At 37.5% G+C, this 26,322-nt stretch overlaps 2 protein-coding genes across 10 annotated transcripts in view; one reads left to right on the top strand and one right to left on the bottom strand.

Moving 5' to 3' along the window:
- Window positions 1–3,099: 3,099 nt before the first annotated feature.
- On the bottom strand, window positions 3,100–24,594 carry atosb (atos homolog b). 9 transcript variants are annotated; one of them, XM_039659960.2, is made up of 11 exons: window positions 24,187–24,594; window positions 17,136–17,291; window positions 10,858–11,036; window positions 10,094–10,275; window positions 8,190–9,478; window positions 6,325–6,383; window positions 6,145–6,244; window positions 5,609–5,767; window positions 4,401–4,469; window positions 4,036–4,223; window positions 3,100–3,544 (listed from the first exon to the last, which is right to left on the bottom strand). In XM_039659960.2, exons 5-11 carry the CDS (start codon window positions 9,261–9,263, stop codon window positions 3,391–3,393), a joined length of 1,803 nt encoding a protein of 600 aa, XP_039515894.1. In that variant the 5' UTR covers window positions 9,264–9,478; window positions 10,094–10,275; window positions 10,858–11,036; window positions 17,136–17,291; window positions 24,187–24,594; the 3' UTR covers window positions 3,100–3,390. The 9 variants fall into 9 exon arrangements, with proteins under 9 accessions (XP_039515894.1, XP_039515898.1, XP_088986644.1 ...); XM_039659964.2 differs by having other exon boundaries at window positions 8,190–9,475; XM_089130518.1 differs by having other exon boundaries at window positions 10,098–10,275.
- Window positions 24,595–25,984: 1,390 nt separating this feature from the next.
- Window positions 25,985–26,322, top strand: part of unc13ba (unc-13 homolog Ba (C. elegans)) — a 103,244-nt gene continuing 102,906 nt past the window's right edge. The window contains exon 1 of the mRNA XM_089130512.1: window positions 25,985–26,176. Within this exon, the coding sequence (XP_088986638.1) occupies window positions 26,155–26,176 (22 nt within the window). The 5' untranslated portion in view covers window positions 25,985–26,154. The remainder of the gene's footprint in view (window positions 26,177–26,322) is intronic.

Here is a 26,322-nt window from a genome sequence, read left to right as displayed (position 1 = left end):
TGTATGTTTAAGGGTACATGTATAGCCTATAACTAATCCACTAATTTATCTGGGCTATTTATTTATATTAGTATTGCACAATTCCTGCAGTGACAAAAAAAAATATATATATAAACACTTAAAAAAAACACTTAATAATTTTAAAGCAATGCTGTGACTGTTTGAAATGAATTTACATGAAAATAAAGAAACTCATAGTTTGTCCCAATAGAGGTGTCCTTTGCTTCCTACTAATTAATACTTTAAAATAACCTGAATCAATTTTGGGAGCTTGCATGGCCTCTCTTTGAACTCCAGGGGCCTGTAGTCTGTACCATGATTGTAGTTGAACAAACTCAGGGTTGCAGGATTAGTTTTGAGTTCAATCCAGGCTTTGTTGGTACCACGATGCTGATCATCAACTTTCTCTGTCAACTCAGGCTTTGATCCTGAGATTAGGAGTTTTGGTGTGACATCAGTAGCGGACAGCCAATCACATGCTGAGAAAGAGTGAAACTCATTCAAAACTTATTGAAATTAATTTCTCCTGAGAGAAGCAGCGCAATTCACTTATTAAATAAAAGTATTAACATATTAAGGATTTAAACAAACACAGCAAGAAGAAAATAGCTGTCTATGAAAGAGGACAACTAAAAGAAAAGGTCTTGCTATTTTACTCCAAGTAAAAGTTGTGAAGTTAGTTTATGCAGACTTGAACATTTAAGTTCAAACGTAGTTATTTTATAGCTTCATTTATTGATTCTATTTATATTACCTTTATATACGAAGAGTTCAGATGCAAAAGCCTCTAAATGCCATTTGAAATTTTCTTCTAGAATGATGATTTTTATCAAACTTGTGTATTTAAGTTCAGTAATTTCACTTAAATGGCAATGATAATTACCTATTAATTGTTATTTAAGTGAAATTACTGAACTTAAATATACAAGTTTGATAAAAATCATCATTAAAGAAGAAAATTTCAAATGGCATTTAGAGGCTTTTGCATCTGAACTCTTCATACATATTCATTCAAAATCTGTGTAATAATAATTGATGAACTGAAATTGTACATTTGAGATTTTTTTAAGGGTAGCCTATAATAATTACATAATTTCTAAATCAAATCTATTATTTTAAATAAGCATTACTAAAAGCCAGATAATTTTGTCTTTAAAAATCATTTGCTATGTATTGACCTTTAATTTGGAGTAGAAACAGGTGGTCACTTTATCACGTCATACATGTTTCACTTTGCTCACAGCTGATTGCTCCAAGTTTGATTTGCAACCTCTTACCTGGAACATAACCTGCGCTGGACTAGGTTAGCCGTGGAGCGCAAGTTACTATGGCGATGAACACTGCTAAAAGCCAAACCAGTTTCATGGTGACTAAAACCCAGGGTTGGTGATGTAAACTAAACTGAAACATACCTGGCTAGCCACCAAAACCGTCTTCATGATATAGGCCCTAAGGTTTGTGTTACTTGAACAATGCACAATAAAACTAGAATGCATTCTGCACCTTCTTAGAAAGTTATGTGACAAACTGAAACAAAAATCTCAAGAAATGAAGCCGGATGCCAATGTGATTATTTCCCCAAGGTTGTGAAGAAATCCAGACAGGAGCCAAACAGTGAGAGCTGAAGAGGAACCTCTGCATTAACTGAGCAACATTTGGTAAAGCAGAATATACACAAAAGGAGCTTTACAGATCAGAAAGAGAATCAAATTTTCCAATTCAAATTTTGCACTAAACAATGAAACAAACTTTGTGCAATTTCTATAAATCTAGGCAGAATGGCTATTCAGAACTCCCTGAATTTTACATACTAGCCTATAATTTAAAAAAAAATATCTTAATGCAGTTTTTAACAAATTTTGCGCCTTGTGATGCCCTAGAGCTCAGGTTGTAATATATTTTATTATTTATTATTATTTGTAATGCATGTTTAGCATAAAAATAAATATTTATTAGTCATGTTAGGAATCTTCTTATCATTTCCCATAAAAAATAGCAATGTTGCTGCCTTACCATTGAATACAACAATAAATCCATCTGTTATCTCTCTACTAATATGAACTATTTTCTAATATCTCAACAACAAATTAATACTGTACCGGTCTCATAATAATACGACCATTGCTAACTACACCACCTTTTTCATGTTAAAGGCTACTAAAACTTACCATGCTGTTTAACTGGTTTCATGCTGGTGAATAACATTGCCTAATGCTAATAAAAAAAGGGCCATTTTGAGATACTATTATAATGCATTCAAGTCAAGTAAATGTTACTGCATGCCAACGCCCAAAAAGCTAGTTTGTGTCCACAAATGTCTGAGGAGGCAGTGGGGGGTTGAGCTTAATTGGCATGAAACACTGGAGGTATTTTCACTTAATCTACACAAGCTTGCTTTTTAATATGTTGTAAGTGAATGTATTTTATTGATCATACACAAAACATACAGGTGCAAACCTTGGCATTGCTTCTCAAGTATCCCTTGGCAAATTACAGTCAAACACTGGTTTCGCCTGCAAGTCACAGAGTTTAATCAATTTTAAAATATACATAAACAACATTTTTTATTATTTTAAATACCCCAAATTTCCCTCCCGTTCCCATTTTCTTTCCCCTCCCTCTGCAATCTTTTCCCTTCATCCTAGCAGAGGGCACCTACTACCTCCACAAAAATTAAATCACTCTAGTTGTGCAGCATATTGCTTTTTTTCTTTTCTTTCTTTTTTAAGACATTTGCGAACATAAATACTACAGTTTGTTTTCTGCTCTGATGTTGGACTGTTCAGAAGAAGTTGAAACCGCAATGTCCTACAAACTGCCCTTCCAAAACCAGAAAATGTCCAAAATACTGAGGTCTATCCAGATACCGAATTGGATGCACTTTCAGTCCTCTGTTCTGCTGGTCTCTTTCTTTCTAGAACTTTCTAATCCCCTCCAATGGGCAAGTTACTGGTGGTGTCCATTGTTCCCCAGTCTCTTTTTCCATATTATATGCTTCCACGTCCATCATACCTCTTTGTACATCCAATCAGTCCTCTTTAGTCGAGGAAGTCCATCAATCTACTGATGGCCCCCAACATTTTAGACCGGGTTGGTGGGCATGTTTACGACCGGTCCACAGTGGGCAGGTGCAGGCAGAGTGAAGGGCAAAGCTTAACTGTTTAACGGCACTAGAGGAAAACTCAATTTAGTCACAAGGCATGCATGTTACACTCTCAGTTCTAGAGTTTGCCCTCAAGAGGGTGTGATATCTGTGTGTATGTACATACATTTGTCTGCGTATGCATGTATGAGTGCAAGTGTGTCTGTGTTCAAGTGTACAGGGGTCTCTTGTCTTGCAGTCTTTATTAATGCGGTCCTTCTGCCCCACTGTAGCAGGGCATCCCAATCTCACACTCTGGGGGAGTATTTGGGGTTTCTTGGCACCTCGGTGAAAGATTTCAGCTCGTAAGGAATCCCAGTGTCCACCTCGATGGACTTGCGGGAGAATAGCAGCCGGATATCATTGTGCAAGTAGATTTTCCCAGATTTGGAACTCTGGAATCTGAGATGTGCAAACACAGAGGAGAGGAGAAACAGGTTTATTATGCTTCATTTGCCACTTATTAGAGGTAAATAACAAACTAATTACTTTTATGATTCTCTTTAAATAGAATATGTTGAAAGGAGTGGTTGATTATGATTTGTTTGAGCATAAAAAACATCTGCAAAGTTACGACGCTCAAAGTTTAAAGCAAAGGAAGATATTTTCTTTTAAAGAAATAGCTTTTTAAGGACTACAACAAACGGCTGGTAGGGACTACACGACATTCCTCCTGGATTAGTGACATCACTAACCCTAAAATTTACATAAACCCCACCCCCGGGAACACGATTTATAGACAACTTATAGAAGACAGAACTTGCTAATTAATGACTAGAAGATAGTTAACTAGAAGATAATAAATGCATCCTTGGTGAGCAAAAGAGACTTCTTTCAAAACCCGTACCAACCTTAAACGTTTGAACAATAGTGTACATCCTGTCAGCATTTACCTGAGGTGTATCAAGTAGCAGAGAATCTTCTTCCTGTCAGACAAGGAGCCCTCCTGCCCCTCCACCTCATCCACAGGCACCAGGAAGATACGATGGCGCAAGAAGGTCATGTGATTAACGGGCATGTCCCCAAAATTATACGTCACCAAAAACATTTTAACCACAGTCTTATTGGGGTTAAATAAGGTCTGCAAAAAGACAACCAAAAAAATCAAATAAATAAAGGTTACATGTAAAAGAAAAAAAAGAATTATATATATATATATATATATATATATATATATATATATATATATATATGCAAAACTATTAATTATAATATATAATATTCATAATAAATGGAAATAAATAGACAGAGAGCCCACCACTTGAATGGTCCCTGCTTTGGGTACGCTGTATCCTTTTTTTCCAAGTGGTTCTAGCAAGATCACCCCCTAAACATGGCAAATAAATATGACATTTAATATGCATTTTACAAAGGAGATTTAGATGTAAATTATGGGAGTCAATCAACAGATAAATCAACTGATTAAAAAATAAAAAAAAAACTCTGAATTCACTAGGCTAGGTGCATGCTCCTTTTAAAGGGGTGATGAACTGAGAAATCAAATTTTCCTTGAGCTTTTGACATCTAAGAGGTTATCATATTATAAGAATATCCTGCAAGTTTCAGAACACAAAACGTTCTTGTTAGTCCAAAAAAAAGCTTTTATTGACACCAGCCTCAGCAAACGACTCGTTTTTCAAAGTGGGGACTATGACGACAAAGAGGATAAAACACCACCCTCCCAGAAGAAGATCAACGCCTACTTCAACATGGCCATTTTAGCCCCGCCCACCGATTCGTGCATTACACGCATAGCTAAATAACATAGGCCTACCTCGTGATGACAAACCGGATCAAGCTACCGAGCAATAAACATGCCGTTTACAAAATATTGTACAGTGCCTGGTTGTGGAAGAAGACAGTCGCTGCATAAGCTTTTGGATTCCAATAGGACAGCATGGTTAAACTTTATTTTTAATGACGTTCCAGCTGATGTGTGTAAAATATTGTCCGTCTGTTCGCTTCATTTCACTGAGGATTGTTTTGTAAACAAGACACAGGTCGAGACTGGATTTGCAGACTGATTAAGGTTAAAAAAACGGTGCTGTGCCTTCTATATTGGATCCGGACCCTGGATCGAACATGTATGGGCGAATCATTCCGGTTGCCTTTTTATAACATTGGATGTTTTCAAAACAATTTCCCCCACATGCACTGACGAATGAGTTGAAACTCATAATATGCAAAACTGTTATCCACTCACAGCAGTGGGCGTTTACTTCCAAGTCTTCAATGCGAGACGCCGATAAAAACCGAGCGATTTTGAGCTAGGCTCAAACTAGGGTATAAAATAGCCTATTACCAATTCATTTTGATGTTTTTGAATGTAAAAACCAAGCGAACATCATAAGTTGACCTCAGACAACAATATAAAAAAAAAGTAAAAAGCCAGTTCATGACCCCTTTAATACATGGGCTGTAAAAGAATCATCTATAATTCAACATGCAAAGGTAGTAAGTATATACCAGGAAGGGAGACGGGGCACTGTGCTCTGAGGTGTCATAGTAAGTCACTTGCACAGGCAAGGTTGCATGCTGTGGGCAATAGGAGCCGCTAGCCCCGATCTCTGCTGTGAAGCCCTCGATCCGCCCAGATGGAGTAAAACGCCCCTTCAGAATTGACTCCTTCAGACAAATGCACAAACAAAACCCAATCAGAAATGCATTAAACACAACTTTTAAAATCTTTACACATTTTAAAACAAACTAAAATGTGGGCATCATTCTTGCCGGAAAAACACACTACCAGATGTTCAAGTCATTCCAAACACAAACATGCTCCTTTTAGGAGACGCATGACAAATAAAAATAATATGTTCTAAAATCAGCTCAAGATATCCAACATGTTTAATATCCTCCGACTGGGTGAAATCATAGTCTGAAGCTTTCAAGAATAAAAATATTGGAGTCTGTGCCCATCATACACTGCTATTTTCAAAAGAATGTGTCCAACTGCCCATAACCTATATTCATTTAGTATTTTATTTATTAGCTTAGTGTACCTCAAAGTTGCCAAGAAGAGGTCTGCTAATGGAGGATAAAGAGGAGACTGAACTACAGGAGCGACTGGTGTCTGTTCTGCGTCCACTGCGCAACTGTCGACTATAACAAAAAGAAACACACATTTTTTTATTAATATTATCAAATATTTTTTTTGAGACAAAGAAAAAAAGACGACTTACGATTTGAGTCGACTCCCTGCTTTGAGCCTTCTACTTGATCGCGAACAGTCTGTAGCAGTCTGAAAAGGAAGTTTAAAAAAGATGTTACAACTAATACCAAGTTTAAATTCAATAATCTGTTTAACTAATGTTGAGTCCCATTGTTTTATCAAATATAAACAGGCTGCTGATATACGTCTAACTAGATTTAAATCTCCTCAATCTCATAAAAAGAAAAGTGTTTGAGAGATTGGAAAGATGACATTGTGAAAAGTCAAACATTGTAATGTCAATGGGAGATTTCAAACAAGCAAAAAAAAAAAAAAAAAAGAGACTGCAAGTACTTACAGATGAAGATGTAGCTGCAATATCACAGTAGTCCATAATATCATTCTGATAATAGTTATTAAATATCAGCTAGACTTAACTATAGACAGTGTATAAAACTTGTACATTTTCAGATAGTCTGCTCGTTTATTTCAGTCTATTTATCTCTGTTTCTCTATACTAAACCTCTGTTCGCTCCTTTCTCTTTGTGATTGTCTCTTCGTTGGCCTGTTTTTATGATCATTTCTCTGTCCTTCACTTTCTCTTTTATTCTTCCCTTCTTGTCCTCTCTTCAGTCCTGAGCTCAGCCTTCAAACACTGACACTGTCGTGATGAAAGTATATGAGCCTATGTAGTCCTATGTAGTCCCTTTCACCCAAATTCGCTCATTCTGGAACTGAATTTGGCCAGAACCTGTATGTGTATATGGTTTAGGTCAGGTGAGGCAGGTCTCACCTCTTGAACAATGGCTCTGTCAATGGGCTTTGTTCTGGAGTCCCAATGCTTATTGTGCCGCAATGGAAAATTAAACACACACATAGTCTAAAATCTCTCACTTTCTCACTCCCTAATGTCTTTTATCCATCCGACTAATCACCTTTTATCATGACTCTGTCAGTAATAGGTAGTAGATTATTCCTGCCCCTTTTACACTTACGCATCGCCTAGAAAACGTTTCTCCATCTCCATTCCTATTTGTAATCATTCATAATGTGGAAACATCTGGTATGTTTTTTCCCCCTTAAATTACAGCTTTTACACATGACTCACAGTCACTGCGTCTCTCACAATGTGGCACTTTTATCTTAACATGAAAAGCATTGCAAACACTCATCACAGATGATTGTACTTTGAATTTCTAATGATTTTATGCTCTGAATGCCATGATATGCACTTTGTTTTCCATCTTGCTTTATGAATTATATTAATGTGCTTTAATAATTGGCTACACATTGAGTTGGAGATGTCATAATTTAGTCTTCAAAGTTAGCTCAAAAATGCATTATGTGGTAGGATGCCAAATGGGAGACTAGAGACCGTTCTGTTTTTCCAATGGAAGTGAAAAACTGTAAAACATCTTTAATATTTAAAATAACTTTTCTATTTGACTATATTATACAATGTAAATTGCTTATACTGAATATTGAATATACTGATTTGGTGTTCAAGAATGATTTCTTATTAATATCCAGCGCAGTCTCATCCCAAGACGTCATTCAACAACGTCAACATCCGCCGTTTTAGGGTACACGCCCCAGGATCGTCATCTAACTGACGTTAAAGGGCAAAAACGGCGGATGTTGACGTATGGTCAAAAGCGTCAGTTGAATGACGTCTTGGGATGAGACGGTGTTATATCATCAATTTTGAAAATGTTGTATTTTTGTGTATTTTTTTCCTCATTCTTTCATTTTAAAGATGTAAGGGTCTTTATATATTTGGATTACGAGGCGGAAATAATCTAAGCTGGTGGTTAAAATGTAAGTTTGTACATCTAGCTGCATTGTAAAGTCATGTGGAAGGGCCTTCAACTTAATTTCTAGTTATTTGCATCTCACCTTGGTGTGCTCTCTTGCTGAGGGTAGTAGATGATTCCAGAAGGGTGCACCCTTGGCATCAGTGCTGCGACAGGACGCTAATCCGAGCCCTGGTGCCAACAGTGCCAGCCTACTGCGTTTTGATGTGGATGGACCCTCATCCTCCGAGCAGGACTCTCCTGTATCACTGAAGGAGAGAAGTCTTTTCTTCACTGGACAGGAATTGGATGATCCTGGTATCTGGCTATTTTCTTCCCCTGGTGTTTTCTCAAGAGAGCTCAGTCCGTTAGAGGAGGAAGAGGAGGAGGTCTTTGTCTCCAATGGTGGAGGAGAAGATTCGAAAGTTGCCCCCCATTCAACAGCTTCAGCGGGTGTTGAAAATGGGACGGGTGCCCAACTGCTCTCTTTGGCACACAACATGCTCTTGACGTCCACAGAGTTGTGGCCTTCGTTCTGTGGCTCTTCGCTGGAGCCAGCCGGGACGTTTCCTGCTGTGGAGGCCTCGGTCCTGGGAGTACGGGTAGGAGGACTCCCCTCGCAGTGACCCCAGGTGGAGTGAGGGTCCACCATTGGAGGAGATTTTGGGGACAGCGGGGCGAAGACGTCCGGGATAGGCCTGTCGTGGTTGTGCTGGGCTGGGCGGCGACCAGGAATTGGTGGATGCGAAGGGGAAAGGGGAGGAGACCTAGGGATTTCTGAGTCTCTGTGCTCAAGGAACGAGTTGTAAAAAAGTGGATCCACCCCAGACCCACACAGCACCCCCCCATCGGACTCGTCATCGTCATCATCATCTTTTTGGAAAAGACGCTTGTGGGCGACAGGGGCCGACGTCCCCTCTAGGCTACGTTTCATGCCTACTCTGATGGGTCGCAGAGTCTCTTGATTTTCTCCAAAACCACCTCTTTGTGAGAGAATGGACAGCTGGTAGACCTTCTGCAGTCTGATCTCCTCTTCTCCAAAAGGTCTGGGAACTACTCGACGTAGTCCAGGTTCAGGGCTCTCGCTCCGAGTGCTAGGCAGAGGCAGATCGCCATCCTGGGCTGGAAGCTCTACGGCCGGCTCTTTACGAGCCAGTTCCACGTGGATGTGACGCATAGTGACTTTGCTTGTGCTGGGTGATTGTTTCAAGGGAAGTTGTGCAGTGTTAAATAATAAAGACACAAGCTCTAGAGAGTTCTAGAATGTCCAAACAAGTGCAACAAGGCTGTGAAAGTGAAAGTAAGCTTCCCGTCTAGGTGGATGGAAGGCTGTAGTTTCCAAGGGTCAGTTATGGAGTTAGCACAAGCTGATTTCCACAGTGCACACTGCTTCTGAAGTACAACAAACAGGTATATACAAGCATAAGCAAATTGATATGAAACACATATAAATAGTACACTGAAAATAACCAGCTCATATGTTCATGAGCTCACCAACTCATTTTTTAATCCATTTGAGAAGAGTCTTTTCACCCATTGATTGAATTATTTCAGGTCTACACCACCCCTTTCCATCCAATGGACATTTCATTTGGATTCCAACTGAGCCATCAGATTACTAATGGGTTATTTAGGTGCATGAAATGTAGCTATTGTCATTTAGACAGTTAGTCGGCCGCTAATTACACTAAATATGTTTTTTATACGTTAATACATTTAGGAATCAGACCATCTATTTACGCTGTATGGTTTTGATTCACTAAAAAGAACCGGCTCATATGAGTCAACTTTTGTTTTTCCTAGTTGTCCACAAGGACAATGCATTGCCATTATTTCTTGGCACACAGATTGTTGTTTTTTATCTCAAATCACATTCAATACAATCTGAAAAAATCGCATTCACAACTAAAGGGAGAGTAACAAAAAGGGAGTGTCACAGCTGGTGCAGGAAACACTGTCATAAAATACATTTATACAAATAAATGTGCGCATGACCATTTTCCTAACCTACGTGCCTGTTGGAGCCTGCAGCTTGGCTTCAGACCCTTCTACATCCACCCCTGCAGCTTCTAAGTTGTGTTGACCCTTGAATCTTGACCCTGTCCTTAGCCCCTGAATTCGCCCATCTCCAAAACTGCCCCTCTGATGCAAAAACAGCATTCCCAGACACACAGGCAGCTAACAGGGGCCTGACAAAAGAGAAAATGTCAAAGAGACAATGAAGTTTATACAGTATAGAGACATAAAAAACACTTTTATGTATCAGAGCTATTAAAACACTCAAGAAACACCCAACATTTGGACTACTAAACTTTGACGACAGAGCAAACCTGCTAAACAATTACTTTGGTAACAGTAATCATAGGCTTCACACTGTCATTCCACTTCCGGTTATTTGTGCATCCGATTGGAAACTGTTCACACCGCATCACGACTGTTCAGATACGATTCGTTTCTGCAACGTATTTCAGCATGTTTTCAACAAAAACGTCTGCAGTTTACGTTTTATGTGGCGTGAGAACGTCACATAAACATAGGCAGAAAAGATACATGAAATTGTATCAGACTGAAAAACATTTCCATAAATATGATTTGAATAGGATTTCAAACCACTTTTGAATGTAGCTTAAAACAGATTTGTAAAAACTGTATTTCATGAATGTTTTTTTTTTTGCCATTTACACATGCTAAATATGATCAGATTCCAATTGGCTATGCACAAAAACAGATTTGGAGTCTGAACAGGGCTATAGTACATTTAGTTTACTTACCAAGGGCAGAGCGTCAGTGAGGTGGGAGGGGCCTTTCAGAACGTGCCAATGAATAGATAATATCTCTCCTACAGCTCCAGCCAGATAAGGCCAGCGGCCAATCACGCCTCCCCTTGGCTCCTGAAAGGAGTGAACTGCTCAGCGGCTGCATCCTGAGCCAGGCATTCCAGAGACACAACCTGTCAGAGAACAATGGTTAAATGGAAAACTAAAACAGTAACCATCCCACCGTTCAACCTGCACATGATCCAAATCAGTGACTGTAAATCGATTTTAAAGTCCATTTTTTTGTTTTGTTAAATTCCTGTCAATACATGCGCTGGTGAGGTTAGATGTCAAAGCTCATATTGATCAGTCATCTAGATTTAAATTACAAAAGAGATTGTTTTACTGGTCAATAAATCAATCAAACAAATCACACGAACAGGGAAGAGACACAAAGAGCAATCATATGACTCGCTAAACTCATTTTATGCCATCTGATTAGGACACATGCTTGAACAGACTGTACTACATTGCTCTGACTGGCTCACTGTCTCTAGAGCTCAGGCCTGTCTGGGATCAAGACTGGCAGACAAAACACGGAGACGCACAACAGAACCTTTGTACCGTCTTGCATCAGAGAACGAGCAGTCTTGCTCATTAAAAGGACAAAAACAGGAACATAAGCACTAGCCCCAAGTAAAGGCTTTTGGAAAAACACGATATAAGTGAGCATTATCAACTGAAGCTTAGCTAAATGGATGTAGTCTGAATGCACTCTAGCTGAAGGAATCTTTTTGTCCTTCTTTTTTCAGAAGCGCAGTGAATTCACCAAAAAATGAAAATTCTGTTATTTAAATCTCACTCATGTTGTTCTGAATCTGTATGGCCTCCATCTGTGGAACACACACAAAAAACTATTTTGAAGAATGTTTTAGATTTTGTTATTTTTGAACAAACTATTCCTATGGGTCGAATGTGGGCCATTATTTACTCCTGTCTCGTGATCATATATATCTATGATTAAGCTCCTTTCAAATTAGCCGTCTTAAGGATGTATACATCATATACAGAGAATGACAAATCCACTGCATTATGAAAATCATAATCTGCTTGTCAGTTAAAGGCACTAAAAATGATGAATACCACGATAGTGAAAAGGGACCTAATTATGCACTTCACATCAGTAGCGAGGCCAGAAATTTTGAAGTGAGTGGACCTTAGTGAAATAGGAATGACCTCAATTGTGCACCACTTGGTCGCAATCTGGACTTGGCGTTTTTTTGTTGTGCACGGGCAGTTCATCGAGTGTAGATTGTAGACCGGTAGGTTGATTTCTAAAGGATGGGCTCTGGGTTGTTTTAATTATTACTTACTATGTTACCAATCTAATGTTTGCTGATTAATATGCATGTCGACATGGTGATGCACTTTTTTCAGGATTCTATTGATCAACTGTACAGTGTTTATTTGAAACAGAAATATGTTGTAGCATTATAAATGTCTTTCTGTCACATCTATTAAATCAATCCTCGCTGAATAAATGGTTTAATTTTTAATTACATTTTTCAAAAAACTAAAATTTCTTACTGACCTCAAATTTTTTGAACAGTGGTGTGACATATCTTGCATATCCATGCACTGAGCACCCTCTAATGAAGCACAAGTATGTTAGTCTGATGGCTATAAAAGTACAAAATATATATATAAAAAAAGACAGAATGTTGAGGATTTGGCCTTTCCAAGAGAAGCATTTGCATTACACTGCTTGAATTAAGTATTCAGTGGCCTCGCAAGGGAGGAGCTTATACTCTAAAAAAGTCTTTAAAAATTAGGGCACAATGTACTGTGTTAATATGAAGGAATTTTCCATATCGATTTTGAATTACAGGTTAGGTTTTAGCCTAGGGTTAACGGATAATGGCCTGGCAGAAAATGACGAGTACCTTTTCTGGTTTTTAATGGATATTTTTCTTTTCTTATAGTGGTGGCAGTATGTTCCTGAGCGTTTTTGAGTTCACTAGTAAAATATAGGCCTTAAAATATTGGCCTATGTGGCCAATTTAATTAGACCATGGAGAGATACAAGGAGATAGAGACAGAAATAAATACTGAAGGAGAGTGTTTTTGTGAGGTCACACAGCATAACTTGGGCTTGAGGGTATTTTAGGCATCGCTTTGACAAACGGCTAACGGTGCAGACCTCACCTCACAGTGACATAAGATCTGAAATAACTTTCAAAAGGTCCAGACGGGGCATAGAGGACACTTAAAAACACTATCTGTAACCAAACAGCATTCCAGGACCTGATTCAAAACCAGACAGATACAAAAACAATGTAAATAGCTGAAAACAACCAATAAAAATAACTGAAAACACATTTCAGTTCAGTAAGACATACTTTTTCAGTTCCCACAAAAATATTAAGCAGCCTTATTGTTTTCAACAAACTCAGCATGTTAGAATGATTTCTGGACTATCATGCGACACTGAAGACTTCTTTCAAATACATTTTTAAAGCATTTTGAAAGGTAGTGTATACGTATAGAGTTTTGAGAGATTTGGGTTATACAAAAGTCTTTTTTTCCAGAGTTGGCCAAGCATATGGTGGTCTGTTACACATGATGTAAGACCTTCAGAGCGTTGCTGTGAATCTTACGTCTCAGCATGAATAGAAGCCTAAACCCCAGGTCAAATACAGCTGACAAGACACACACCAGCTAACACACTGGTGTTACACACACCAACAAACAGAGAGAAGGATGAGAAATGTAAAGTGTGTTTATTCAAAGCAAACGATGCCAGTGATATGACTATTTTACATACTAATTTAACTAGTAATTATAATATTAATTGCTATCAACGACTGCATGATTTCCTTCTCAGCTTAGTCCTATTCCTGGACGTCTCTTGATATGGTTGCATCTACAAATCTAGTAATTCCATTGGAATGAATTGTATTCCAGCCAGGTTATAATAACAATTCAAGGACACACTGAGAGTTAAGTTTATCCACACTGCCTGTTAAAGAAAAAAGCAAGAATGTTCATCCCCACCCCCAGAGAATTCAATACAGAGTGGAAGAAAATAGATAGCGAAACCAAACAACCATTGGGTAGCTTTCAGCTTTATGGTGTTTTTTTGGGTTACTAGGTATCATTTTGGGAAAAAGAAGTTGGCCCAGAATTAGTCAAGTCAATTTAATTTGTGTAATGCCTTTCATAATACAGCTATAGTTTCAGAGCAGAAAATAGTGTCTTAAAGGAGTAGTTCACTTTTCAAAAAACTTTTGCTGATAATTTACTCACCCCCATGTCATCCAAGATGTCCATTTCTTTCTTTCTTCAGTCAAAAAGAAATGAAACTTTTTGATCAAAACATTCCAGCATTTTTCTCTATAATATAATGCACTTCAGTGGGAACCAAAACGGTTCAAGGTCCAAAAGACACTTTCAGTACAAACTGCAAACTGTTCAAAGGACTTTAAACAATTCCAGACGATGAATAAGGGTCTCATCAAGCGAAACAATCGCTCATTTAAAAAAAGAATAACAAAGTTTAAGTTTTATAAGCTCAAATGCTCGCCTTGCTCTGTTCTGCAATGCACGTTTGTGACTCTCCTGTTCGAACTCGTTCATCAAAATGAGCGAATCTTTTTCAGAGTCAATTTGTTCGTTTCATTCGTTGAATGAACCAAATGACTCAGAAAAAGATTTGTTCATTTTGACATGGACATAATAACATGGATATCTTGGATTACATGGCGGTGAGTAAATTATCAGCAAAAGTTTTTTCAAAAGTGAACTACTCCTTTAATGCCCTTAGTGAGAAACTGAGCAATGGAAAACCTCCATAAGATGATTAGGAGAAAATGAAGGGGATGTTAAGAACAAAATAATTTTATATTAATCAAAATGCAATAGAAGACATCTGTGTTCTTCAGCTGCACGTATGTTTGTGATGATTATGAAGTGGTAGCTGATGGCTATAGAATGAAGCAAAAATATTTCCTTCTTCACATTCTAGTTTCTCAGTTTCAGGAACAAGGCAATGACACAGATAAGAAATGGAAGGACTCATAGAAACCAAGGGAAACTTTATGACTAAACAATCAAAAATTACACTGGAGCTTCATTTCAAACATTGTTTCCATGGTTGACCTGAGTCCAAACAACATTCTGGGAAAACATGCTTTATTAAACAAGCCATTCTCCCTATAGAGCCACCATGGAGCTTGTTTATCATAGCTATGAGCCCGATATAGCTAGTTTAGCTCCATATTTATGGATGCCATCTCATCTAGCTTCAACCTGCCAAGAAAGTATTCAATTTTTTGTCTTTTATGGAAGCATGGAAGTATTCTCAAAAAAACAATTCTTGATTCAGTCAAGCTAAAATACAGCTGAAAGAGTTTATTCCCTCACTGAATCGCATCAACATAAATAAGGCATGCAGTAAAAACAGTAAAAACCATGAATGCTTTCTCACCATGCATGTGAGAGAGTGAGTCACTGAGAAAGAACATCTCATGGGTGTGAGTGTAGATCTCTACCCTTAAGGTACAGTGATGATGTGTGCAGCCTTGAGGTTTCTGCAAAACACCTGGCTTTTATAACGGAGGAAGCCACTAAATGTCATTACAGACTACAACAGGAACAAAGACTCACAAGCACACCTCTAACTAAGCGTATCTCTCCACAACTAAAAGCCTGTCAGCTTGCAAAACCAATAGCTGAAGTATTATCTCTAGATAGCACGGGGCATGATGCCATGGATTCATTCTGTGGATTGACAGATATGACATGACAAAAAGAAAAAGCATGAGACAGCTTTTTCTTCTTTAAGGGTCTCTACGAAACTACTTCCTTTTCCACTTTCAACACTTCCCATGTTCATAAATGGGTGGTTGACCATTGACATATACTGCACAGCAAAATAAAAATGTGGTTCAAATCCACATTCACTTTAAAAGCATAATTTATAAAGGAGTAGTTCACTTTTTAAAAAAAAACTTTTGCAGATAATTTACTCACCCCCATGTCATCCAAGATGTCCATGTCTTTCTTTCTTCAGTCGAAAAGAAATTAAGGTTTTTGATGAAAACAGTGCAGGATTTTTCTCCATATAATGCACTTTACTGGTAACAAAACGGAACAAATCTTTTTTTGTGTCATTTGGTTCATTCAACGAACGAAATGACCAAATTGACTCGGGAAAAGATTCGTTCATTTTGATGAACGAGTTCGAACAGGAGAGTCACGATCACAGAACAGAGCAAGGCGAACATTTGAGCTTATAAAACTTAAACTTTGTTTTAATTTTTTTAATAAGCAATTGTTTCGCTTGATAAGACCCTTATTCATCATCTGGAATCGTTTAAAGCCCTTTGAACAGTTTGCAGTTTGCACTGAAACTGTCTTTTGGACCTTGAACCGTTTGGTTACCAGTAAAGTTCATTATATGGAGAAAAATGCTGGAATGTTTTCATCAAAAACCTTAATTTCTTTTCGACTGAAGAAAGAATGACATGGACATCTTGGATGAAATGAGGGTGAATTATCCGCAAAAGTTTTTTTTAAAACTGAACTACTCCTTTAAACTAGTCACCATTATTATAAGGCCATAAAATATGAATTTATTGGTTAAAAATAATACTAAAGTCAAACATATCACACTGCAAGACACTGATACCACTGCAAAAAATGGCAATGACTCATAAACAACCGTAAGCAAACCTTCAGGTTAAAATCAATATGAAGGGAAGCGTAATTTATGCGCTTAAACTGTTTTTCACCATTTTCAAATTTTTAGCTAACAGTTTTTTTGGTACATGACAATTTTTTTTAACTACAAATATATTCTAAATGTAGCATCCCATTAAATACAAGGGCATACAAACTGAATTTATAAGCTATAAATAATACACAGAAAACATGTTGATTAAAATACTTTTTTGATAAAGTATAACATGATGTCAATGACTCAAAAAAATGTCAATGACTCATAAACTAAAAAAAAAACATAGGTTCTAAATATAATTGGGGTGCCTTAACTAGGTTTTCACTATTTTTACAGCTAGTCTTCAGTTCATTTAAATAGCAAGTGGAGTGACAAATGAACTTTTAAAAGTGGGCATATTCAAAATGTAGCCTCTCAATTAATACAAACTACATGAACAATACTTAAGCACAATGTTTACAATAGTTTTAGATGAAGTATGCCACCATGTCAAACTGCTGTCACTGTTTAAACCACCCATAAACAGTGCAGAATTCATGTTAACCTCTTGACTCACCTCTCTAAGAACTCCAGCCCTTTCCTACTGGTCTGTTTCTCCGTCCTCTCTGTCGGTGCTCTAAAGTCGTGGTTGTTCTTGCTTCAAGACTGAGGAGTTGAAAGGTTACTTGCATGGAATGATGAGGGAGTGCAGGCCTTTATTTCTGTTCCTCCCCTGAGAGGAGAGAGAAACATACAAGACTTGAGTCCAATCAAGGTTTCTTGTTCAAGCAGTCTATAAAGGCACATCTCGCCGTTTATGCTCTCCCTGCACTGCTATTCTGGTATGCCCAACTGTGAATCTCTCTTTCCACCCTCCCAAACTCCCCCTCTCTCTCTCCCTCTTTCAATAACTCACACACAAAACCTCTCTCAGGCTCCCTTTGGCACATGCATATAAACTCTGTAATACTCCCACCCCCCTCCCAGCCTACCCCACTTTTCACTTCTAAATCCCCCCACCACCACCACCATCTCACACACATCTTTCTCCCCTCGAATAACTTCAAAACAATGAAAGCAGCTTTGGTATACCGCCTTTAGTCCTCCCTCCCTTCTTGTGCTCTCTCTTTCTTGTTAAATTTCTCACCACTTGTTTCTCTCTCAATCCTCTGCTTTGCCTTTCAGCCTACTTCCTCTCAGCTGGTAACTGAAGGCGTGCTCGCTTGCTCAGTCAGCACACAACTCATGTAAGAGTGGGGCTGGCTGTGCTTTCATCTGATTGGTCATAGGGAGGGGGATCAGATGCCACAGCGACTGTCCTGATAGGTGTGAAGGTAAAAGGGAAACCTCAAAAGTCCCGCCCACCTGTTCAGCTTGTTTTGCAGAGGCAATGTATTCCCTCATAGAGCTTCAGTGAGTTATTGTGTGCATAAGTGCCAGTGTGTGTGTGTGTCTTCTTGTCTAATAATGGCATTCCAGAGCAACCCAGAGTGTTACTTTGGAGGCAAATATGCCAATGAAGAGATGCACTTTAATTTTAGGGATAACTTTAAAAGTTTGGGGTCAGACTTTTATTCAGAGGAACACATGAAATTGAAAATAAAGTTACAACAGATTTAGATTTAAAATAAATGCGGTCCGTTTGAACTTTCTATTATCAAAGAATCCTGAAATAAAGATGATAATAAGAAAAGTTTCTTGAGCACCAAATCATTTCTGAACATTCGGCGATGCCATCAAGCATTTATATATAACATTTCACAATTACTGTTTTTACTTTATTTTTCCTCAAATAAATGCAGCCTTTATGAACATAAAATATGTCGTAATGTCCACAAATATAAGCGCAGTTCAGCATTCATACAAATGAGCATGCTTTACTCAAATGCTGTACATTTAAAAAAAGAAAAAAAAAGGGGAAAAGAGCTCAAAGGGGAAGTGCACAGCTGAGCGGATACGTTTCTGCATGAAAGTGTGTTATCTGCCCTTGCACAGAAACAGAGATTCTGATGGGTGTGAAGGCATGGGTGTGTGTGTGTTTGTGTAAATGTGTCCGCAGGCAACATGCCACAGACCTCTTTCAAATGCAGGCGCATCTTCCAAATAAGGAGAGGTAATTCCGCATGCACTTAAACGAAAGTATTAGCGCATGCAGACGCAGATTAATTTCATCTCTTTAGATGCAGTGAGGGAGGTATAGGGGGAGGAGGTGGTGCGGAGAGCTTATGCTCAGTGTTTGAGGGTTACTTTGCATATGGGGTTGTAAAAGGGGAAAAGGTGTTACACCAGTCACTGCAGAGATCTAAGATCTAGTGAGCTTAAATTGAAAACATGCCTAGCAGAGAAACACACGCTTCTCCTTTAAGAGCACATGTTCCGTGCCCATATAAGGAATGCTTGGGGGCGTGGCTTGAGACATGAGCTGGCCTCTGAGAACTCAGATATACAGAGTGAAGCAAAACAGTACACACAAATACAAGAGAACACACTATACACAAATTTGCACATACACACACTCAGTGGTGCTTCAGCAGCATAGATTTGGTGTAGGCTATGATGCTGACAAAACACTGTAGTAGGCACTAGGCAGGCAACACTGCTCTCTGTTACATCTTCAAAACAAGTTTTATTGTCTTCCAAATACTTTGCCTGTAGCTATTCTGGATCTGAGCTGAAGCTGGGATCAACTGGACAATAAGGGACTGTTAAAGCTCACAGCTAGGCCTACATTCTAACTCGTACCTTCCTCCACGTTTGAGAGTGCGTTTATATCCCTTTTCAGTCAAAAAAATAAATAAATAAAAATCTCAGTATACTTTACAAAAAGTATCAGTATTTCCAAAAAAATATGAACTTCTTGAGCACCAATTCAGCATATCAGAATTCTGAAGACTGGAGCAATGACTGCTGAAAATTCAGCTTTTCCCCTCACAGGAATAATTGGCATTTTAAATATATATTAAAATATAAAACAGATATTTTAAATTGTAACAATATTTCATTATCTAAATGATCAAATAAATGCATAAGAGACTTTTTGTAAAAATAAAATAAATTCTTACTGACCTCAAATTAACAGGAGTGTACATGCAAATTACATATGAACAATAGAAACGAAAGCATCATTGTATTAATCAAATATGGTTTTTATATTATGTTTTTTCATGTGTTTTGAATATTTGTAAATATTTTTATTTAATTACCGTATTTATTATTTTTATTAAACATTTAATTATTTCTCCCAAGGGAAACTAATATAGTTTCCTCCAACTGTTTGAATGGCAACAATGTAAATGTTGTTACAGTACATCAACCAACTACTTGATTAACATAGTGGTTGTGAAGTTTTAAACAAAAAGTCTACACGCAAGGCAAATAAAAGCACTTCAAACCATTGAAGTCCCACAAGACTGACGCTATAATACTCAGCTGTTCAACTTCCTGTTTTCCACTCCAATGAGCCAAGTGAGAACACAAAAGGTGCAATCCTGTGCTCTCTCCACAGATAATGTAAACACACAGTATGCGATTTCTGCTAGTCACACCTTCAATACACTGACTTTTATACTTTATTCACTTTTTATGTTGCACAGAGGTCAGAGAGAGAAAGAGACTCAAGACTACACTCTAGTAAAGCGCAGAATGTTTTAAGAAGAAAAAAATGCAGAGAAACGGTATAGCAATCTTGCACTTGCACAATCTTTGAATGATCAGTGTGTATTACAGATACACATCTTTATAACAAACCCTATCCCAGAGAATGCATGCTATAAATAGATCAATAAAATGATACTACATAACAAAAGGCACTGCAACACAATGAAGTACAATGAGGAATCAGCTGTGGAAGTCTGTATGCGTCACTACAATAACAAAAACAGAGCTGATGCTAGATATCAAGGCTAGTCCCACTGTAGAGATTAGCAGCTGACACTGATGAACGAGGACTGTAACTAACATGCCCTTGGTAATACGCTCTCCAAGGTGGGGGTTGTTGTAGTAGGTGACACATTTACTTCTCTGAAACAGAGTAAGGGCGTAATTAGAGAAAGGGAATAGATGGTGGAAGGTGGATTTGAGGGCAAAGGTGAAATGAAAGATAACTGCAGAGAAAAGGGAGCTGGGATATGAAGGCAGAAAGATGATGAAAAGATATGGTGTTATTCTCGTACAAAGAGACGCGCACAGACATACAATCCATTCCACACAAACTCCTGCTAACCTGCAATTAGCCTAGCAAAGTACTACACAAAGTACAGGACATATATCTATGGCAGTGCTAAAAATAGCCTGTTATGTGGCAATACAGCAGAACTTTAGTTAAAAAAAAACAATAAGAGTTAATATTCTAGTTTAGTTAAATCTATACAATATATATATATATATGAAGAGTTCAGATGCAAAAGCCATTTGAAATTTTGTTCTAGAATGACCATTTTTATCAAGCTTGTGTATTTAAGTTCAGTAATTTCACTTAAATGACAATTAATAGGTAATCTTCATTGCCATTTAAGTAATATTACTGAGCTTAAATATACAAGCTTGATAAAAATGACAATTTTAGAAGAAAATTTCAAATGGCACTTAGAGGCCTTTGCATCTGAACTCTTCATATATATATATATATATATATATATATATATATATAACTTGTATAGATTTAACTAAACATTACAGTACATTAATAGATCACAAACTAGATATAGCTAAACTACAATATTAACTCCTACTGTTTTACAAAATGCTGAAAATCTGCTGTATTGCACAGAACATGCAATATGTATTTATTTATTTTTGCCTAAAATGTATGTCCTGTATTTTATATAATGTTCTGTTTTCAGTGTTTTGTGTGTGTGTGTGTGTGTGTGTATATATATATATATATATATATATATATATATATATATATATATATATATATATATATATATATATTGCTAAAGCCTATGGCAACATTCAAACTGTTCATTCTTAAAATTAAGAGACTAGTCATACTTGAATGATAAGCAGCCTTGTTTTCAAGCTGGCTTGCTTGGATCAGACCTGTGCACATGCTCACATACTTGCCTGCACATACACTTAATCCAGTGATACTGATCTGGGAGAACATTTTCTATTATTGAAATCCTTATCTAAGTCACCAGTAGAGCGGGTTTGGCTATCATGATTAACCATCCATGGCATCTCTACGGCTATTTAAAGAAGCCAAGGTTCAAAATGTTACAAATCAAATGTGCATATAGATGTATAAACACAAATGCATTGGAATAAAGAAGTACTGACCAAGATAATCCAAACTCTATCCAATTCAAATGCACTGCCACAATATTCTGACTGGTTGTTAGGGGGTTGCTATGCGGTTGCTTTGGGGTTAAAGTGTATTGCTACGCTGTTATTTTAGTATTATTTATATACTATAGTGTTTTTAATTAATTATAATTTTATATTTTCAGTTTTTATTTTAAATCTTTAGTAGTTTTGTTATGTGCTTCGTTCATTTACAAGACAATGGCACTTTGGGGGCCTTAAAACCCATACTTTTGAAAAGTGAATTTCTAATTTTTCAAAATTATATTATTATCATTTCTATGTTAACTACAAAAATTAAAATGATGAAGTTGTGCTTTTTACGTGTTCAGTCTATAGACCTTATGCACCAGAGAAACAAGGGCGCAGCCATCTTTAAAACATATTAGTAATTATTAATTAGCTTTTGAAGTGGATTTAGTCAATGTAACGTTAAAGAAAGTTATCATGAGGATTGTAATGTTTAAAGCAGATGTCTTAACAAATGTCAGACAACCAGGAAGATTTTACGAGCCGTTCATTTAAAAATACGCAAGATCGCTGTGAAAATACAGACCGGAAGACAAAACGGTGAAAAGGGGCGGAGCCTATATAAGATCTATAAGCACGTAGTGTTTCTTTACAAAGTGACATTGCCAACTACTGGCCTGGCAGCAGAATAGGGCGCTTTTAGTCGTTTTCGTGGATCCGTGTGAACGGGGATCGTTTTGACGACGTTGTCGCCAGTACGTGAAGAACGCACAGGAAAAACGTTTCTGTTTTTAGTCCATCGTTGTCGTGTAAATGTACTCTTAGATTTTGTGCAAAAAAAAAAAACCATAAGTATCATCAATAATAACAGTGATGCTTTCCTTTAGCAATTATATTAAGGCCACCTCAAACTGGAATAAGGATCCAAAAGGCCCAAACTCAATAGCAAGGATAGTCTGTAAAAAAAAAGAACCTTGAATCCAGAGAAACACTGAAAAGACCAGTGCTAATGGACCGACACCACCCTTACTCACATCAAGATGAGAGAAAGAGCATTTAGGGGAGATGTTGAATTGAAACCCCTCATTCAACATTTACACGTATCGGTTGCAGAAAAGGTGTCACTTCAGGCCTTAAAGACGCATGCTAAAACAGTTCACAGTGAATAACCATCTCCAACATGCATTTGCTTCTTACGCCAGCTTGACAAGCTTATCTTCCGATTTGCTGCAACTATTCCTACCATGCATTTCCCTCACTAACCCAATGATGTAATACATACTTCTGCTGACGGGCACACAGAAAGAGGTCACACAGCAAGGGCATTAAGGAGCTGTTCTGAAGCTCTTAATATTCAGACTTCAAGCTGGTGATAAAGGGCACATTCTACCTGCAGCTCTTTTAGGACAGAGAGAAAGAGCACACTTGGGGTCACTGGTGATCCACTATTCATCTTACTTTTCTTTTTTTGGACAATAGAAATCACTCTGCAGCCTTCCATTGTGCCATTCTATTGACGTCCTGTCTGGCATCAGTAATGAGCAGGATGGATGCTTGCCTCTTACAGATTCTGCAACCTGTGTGCGCACACCCACCCACTGCCAAAACTATGATGCTGAATCCTGTCTTTCTCGATTGAATCTGATAATTAGGCTACAAGTACAACATAATGTATTCGCAATGTTGTGTCAGCAGCAACCGATTCTGAAGCAAACAGGCGAACCTTTTTAAATAAACTGTGCCACCACTAAGGCATGATTCATGAGGGCCCGTGGCTAGGGGTGTAACATTACAGAAACAAAATCATGCACACTTCAAGCACAAAGAATGTAATAAATCAAAAAAAGGACAAAAGAAAATAAAAACTAAAGGATAAAGACGGAGAGGCATTGAGATGAGAAATTCCTGTGGCTTTCGCACTGATGAAAGTTGACTTCAGTGGATGAAATGGCATGAATCAGACAAAGCAGAAACGCCCCCCTGCGCATGAACATACAGCAGCCCCTGTATGCATTGTGTGTGCAGGCTGTGATTAATCAGGCATTTTCAAACACACGTGAGATCATTTCAAATACAATAGATGGAAAAGACCTAGGTAGGGGGTCTTTATTTCAGACTGGGGATCATTTCATCATTTAATCTTAGATTTAAATAAAGAGTTTAGCTTAATAAGGTAAGCTATAACACATGATTGAGCAGTGAGATTGCGAAGGTAACTTACACATTAAAATTTCATCCTTCGTCATTATGATCTCAGATGGTTAGCATATGGTGAAATGAGACTGATCTATATATATAAATGGTGAAATGAGAGTGATCTAAAGGAGGATGGTAACACAAAGAGAACTCACCCACAGCAAACATACAACGATGACAACGATGACAATGACAAGGACTGCAGCAGTCAGCAAACTAACATTCCCATCATATCTGGAGAAAGAGTTTGATGCTATTTTAGACAGCAGGCAGGATCTCAAGATCTTCAGTGTAATCGACGTCAAACTATCTGCGTTGAAATCCCACAGTGGAACGAAGGTAACGTTATATCTGACCGATGAGCCTGGGTACAAGATCCTGGTCTCAAAATGTCGACAAAGCTATTTTGATTGCCTTTCTTCTCCTTTCCACGTCCTATGCCAACGGGCCTTTGCTATTTTCTGCTTGGCTCTTGGTCCAAAGCCCTCGCCCATGAAATTATTCTGTCCCTTTAAAAAACAATACTTCCGGGATTTGCTAAAAAATAACTAGGGGGAGGGACGTTCGAACAGCTGAAGGGCTGTCATTTAAGCGATTGGTCGCTTTCTCGTTCACGGACCAATAACAACTGCGTACTAATACTATATTTGAATATATTTGAATAAAAGGAATATATTTCGACGAAATAGATTCTCATTGGTTGCGTGTCAGGCAAAGTCTTATCAGGCCACGCCCCCGTACACGTGCTATTTGTTCCCTTTTCTCTGCTTTGGTGGAGAAACGTATAGTTAACGACAGAGAAAACATGACAGGGTTTATGTAACGATTATCAATATATATTGGTCAATTGATAAATGAATATTTTGTAAACTAATTTAAACAATAAAAATATGCCGTTACGTACAGACCTAAATGTAAATAACCTACCTCTATTGTTTAAATTAGGCCTAATGAGGAACGTTTTTGTCCTATGGAATGATGTGTAATAATAATAATACCAACTTTATTTTCTATAGCGCCTTTAAGCAAGAGACCACCAATGATTACTAAAATCAACATTCATTGTTATTATTATTATTAATAATAATAATTATAACATATTTCCCCCCTAAATAACCCCACAAAATCATATTTCCAGTTAATATTTTTCAATCTAAAGTCGATTTAAATTATAAGCATATGCAACCTAAATCCATCAGAACTATAGAAAGAATTTGAATTAAAAAAAATAACAATTAAGCTAAACTTAACACTGGGTTAAATTTAAACCATTCTCTATAAAAACTAACCAGTTTAATCCTGAATTGACCTTTTTATATATTCTGTACAGGTATTTGCATCTCCATTTGCCGTTGATTGTGTTGCTAAATCAGATACTAGCGTGTTCGGGTTTACGGTAACTTTTAATATGACTATAATTATTAATATAAATTCATTTAGATTGTATTATGAAGAAGCATATGATCACCACTAGATGACGCAATTGTACCCCAAAATGCATAAATCCAAGTCAAATGGCTCACCACAGTCTGATAAGAGTTTGTTACACTAATAAAGATGCGATTAAATCAGTAGAAACTAAACATTACTGTCCATTTTGTCTTATTGTTTCTTTATTTTCTTTCTATTCAATTTTTGTTTAAGAATCTGCACGTTCTTCTTGTCTCGACTACAGGTGTGTAAAATGTCTAACTTTACACTTGATTAAATTGAAAATTCAAAACCTGCAGTTAATTGTTGAAAACCACAGGGTATTCGTTTGTTTTAAAAGATTATAATGATACAGATGTTATAAAATATGCGGGTTAAAGAGGACTTTACACACCTGTACTCGTACAAAACGTTATTCCCATAATCGTTTAAACCCGCCCACATTCTCCGTTCCTTGAAGCCGATTGGACCGTGCTCATGTCACTCACTAACGCCATGGGTACGCCGAACTGTTCCTCAGGCGCGTTGCAAACACAGTCGGTACTTCACTCTTATTTTTATGATGAATTTAAACAACTACGTTTGTTTTTCGCAATTTCAAATATCATTTCGATAGGGGAGGAAATAAAGTGGCAAATGCCACAGTAGGTGATTAAGTCATAACTGTGTTGTGTTGGAATAAAATCTCAGCAATGTCGCTTCTGTGCGTGCGAGGTAAGTTAAAGTGTTTGGGACCTTTTAATATTGTTCAGCTTTCTTGTTATTGCATTATCTCACTTTTACTGTGTCTATGTGCTTCTTCAAATAGCGTGTGATATAAAATTGAAATGTGGGCTATTTGAAATCGGTTCACGCAACAG

The sequence above is a fragment of the Pimephales promelas genome, chromosome 4, assembly GCF_988280905.1.
Source record: "Pimephales promelas chromosome 4, fPimPro1.hap1.1, whole genome shotgun sequence".
Classification (NCBI taxonomy): domain Eukaryota; kingdom Metazoa; phylum Chordata; class Actinopteri; order Cypriniformes; family Leuciscidae; genus Pimephales; species Pimephales promelas.
Note: the sequence above shows the minus strand (reverse complement) of the source record. Positions and strands in the feature narration are given on the sequence as shown.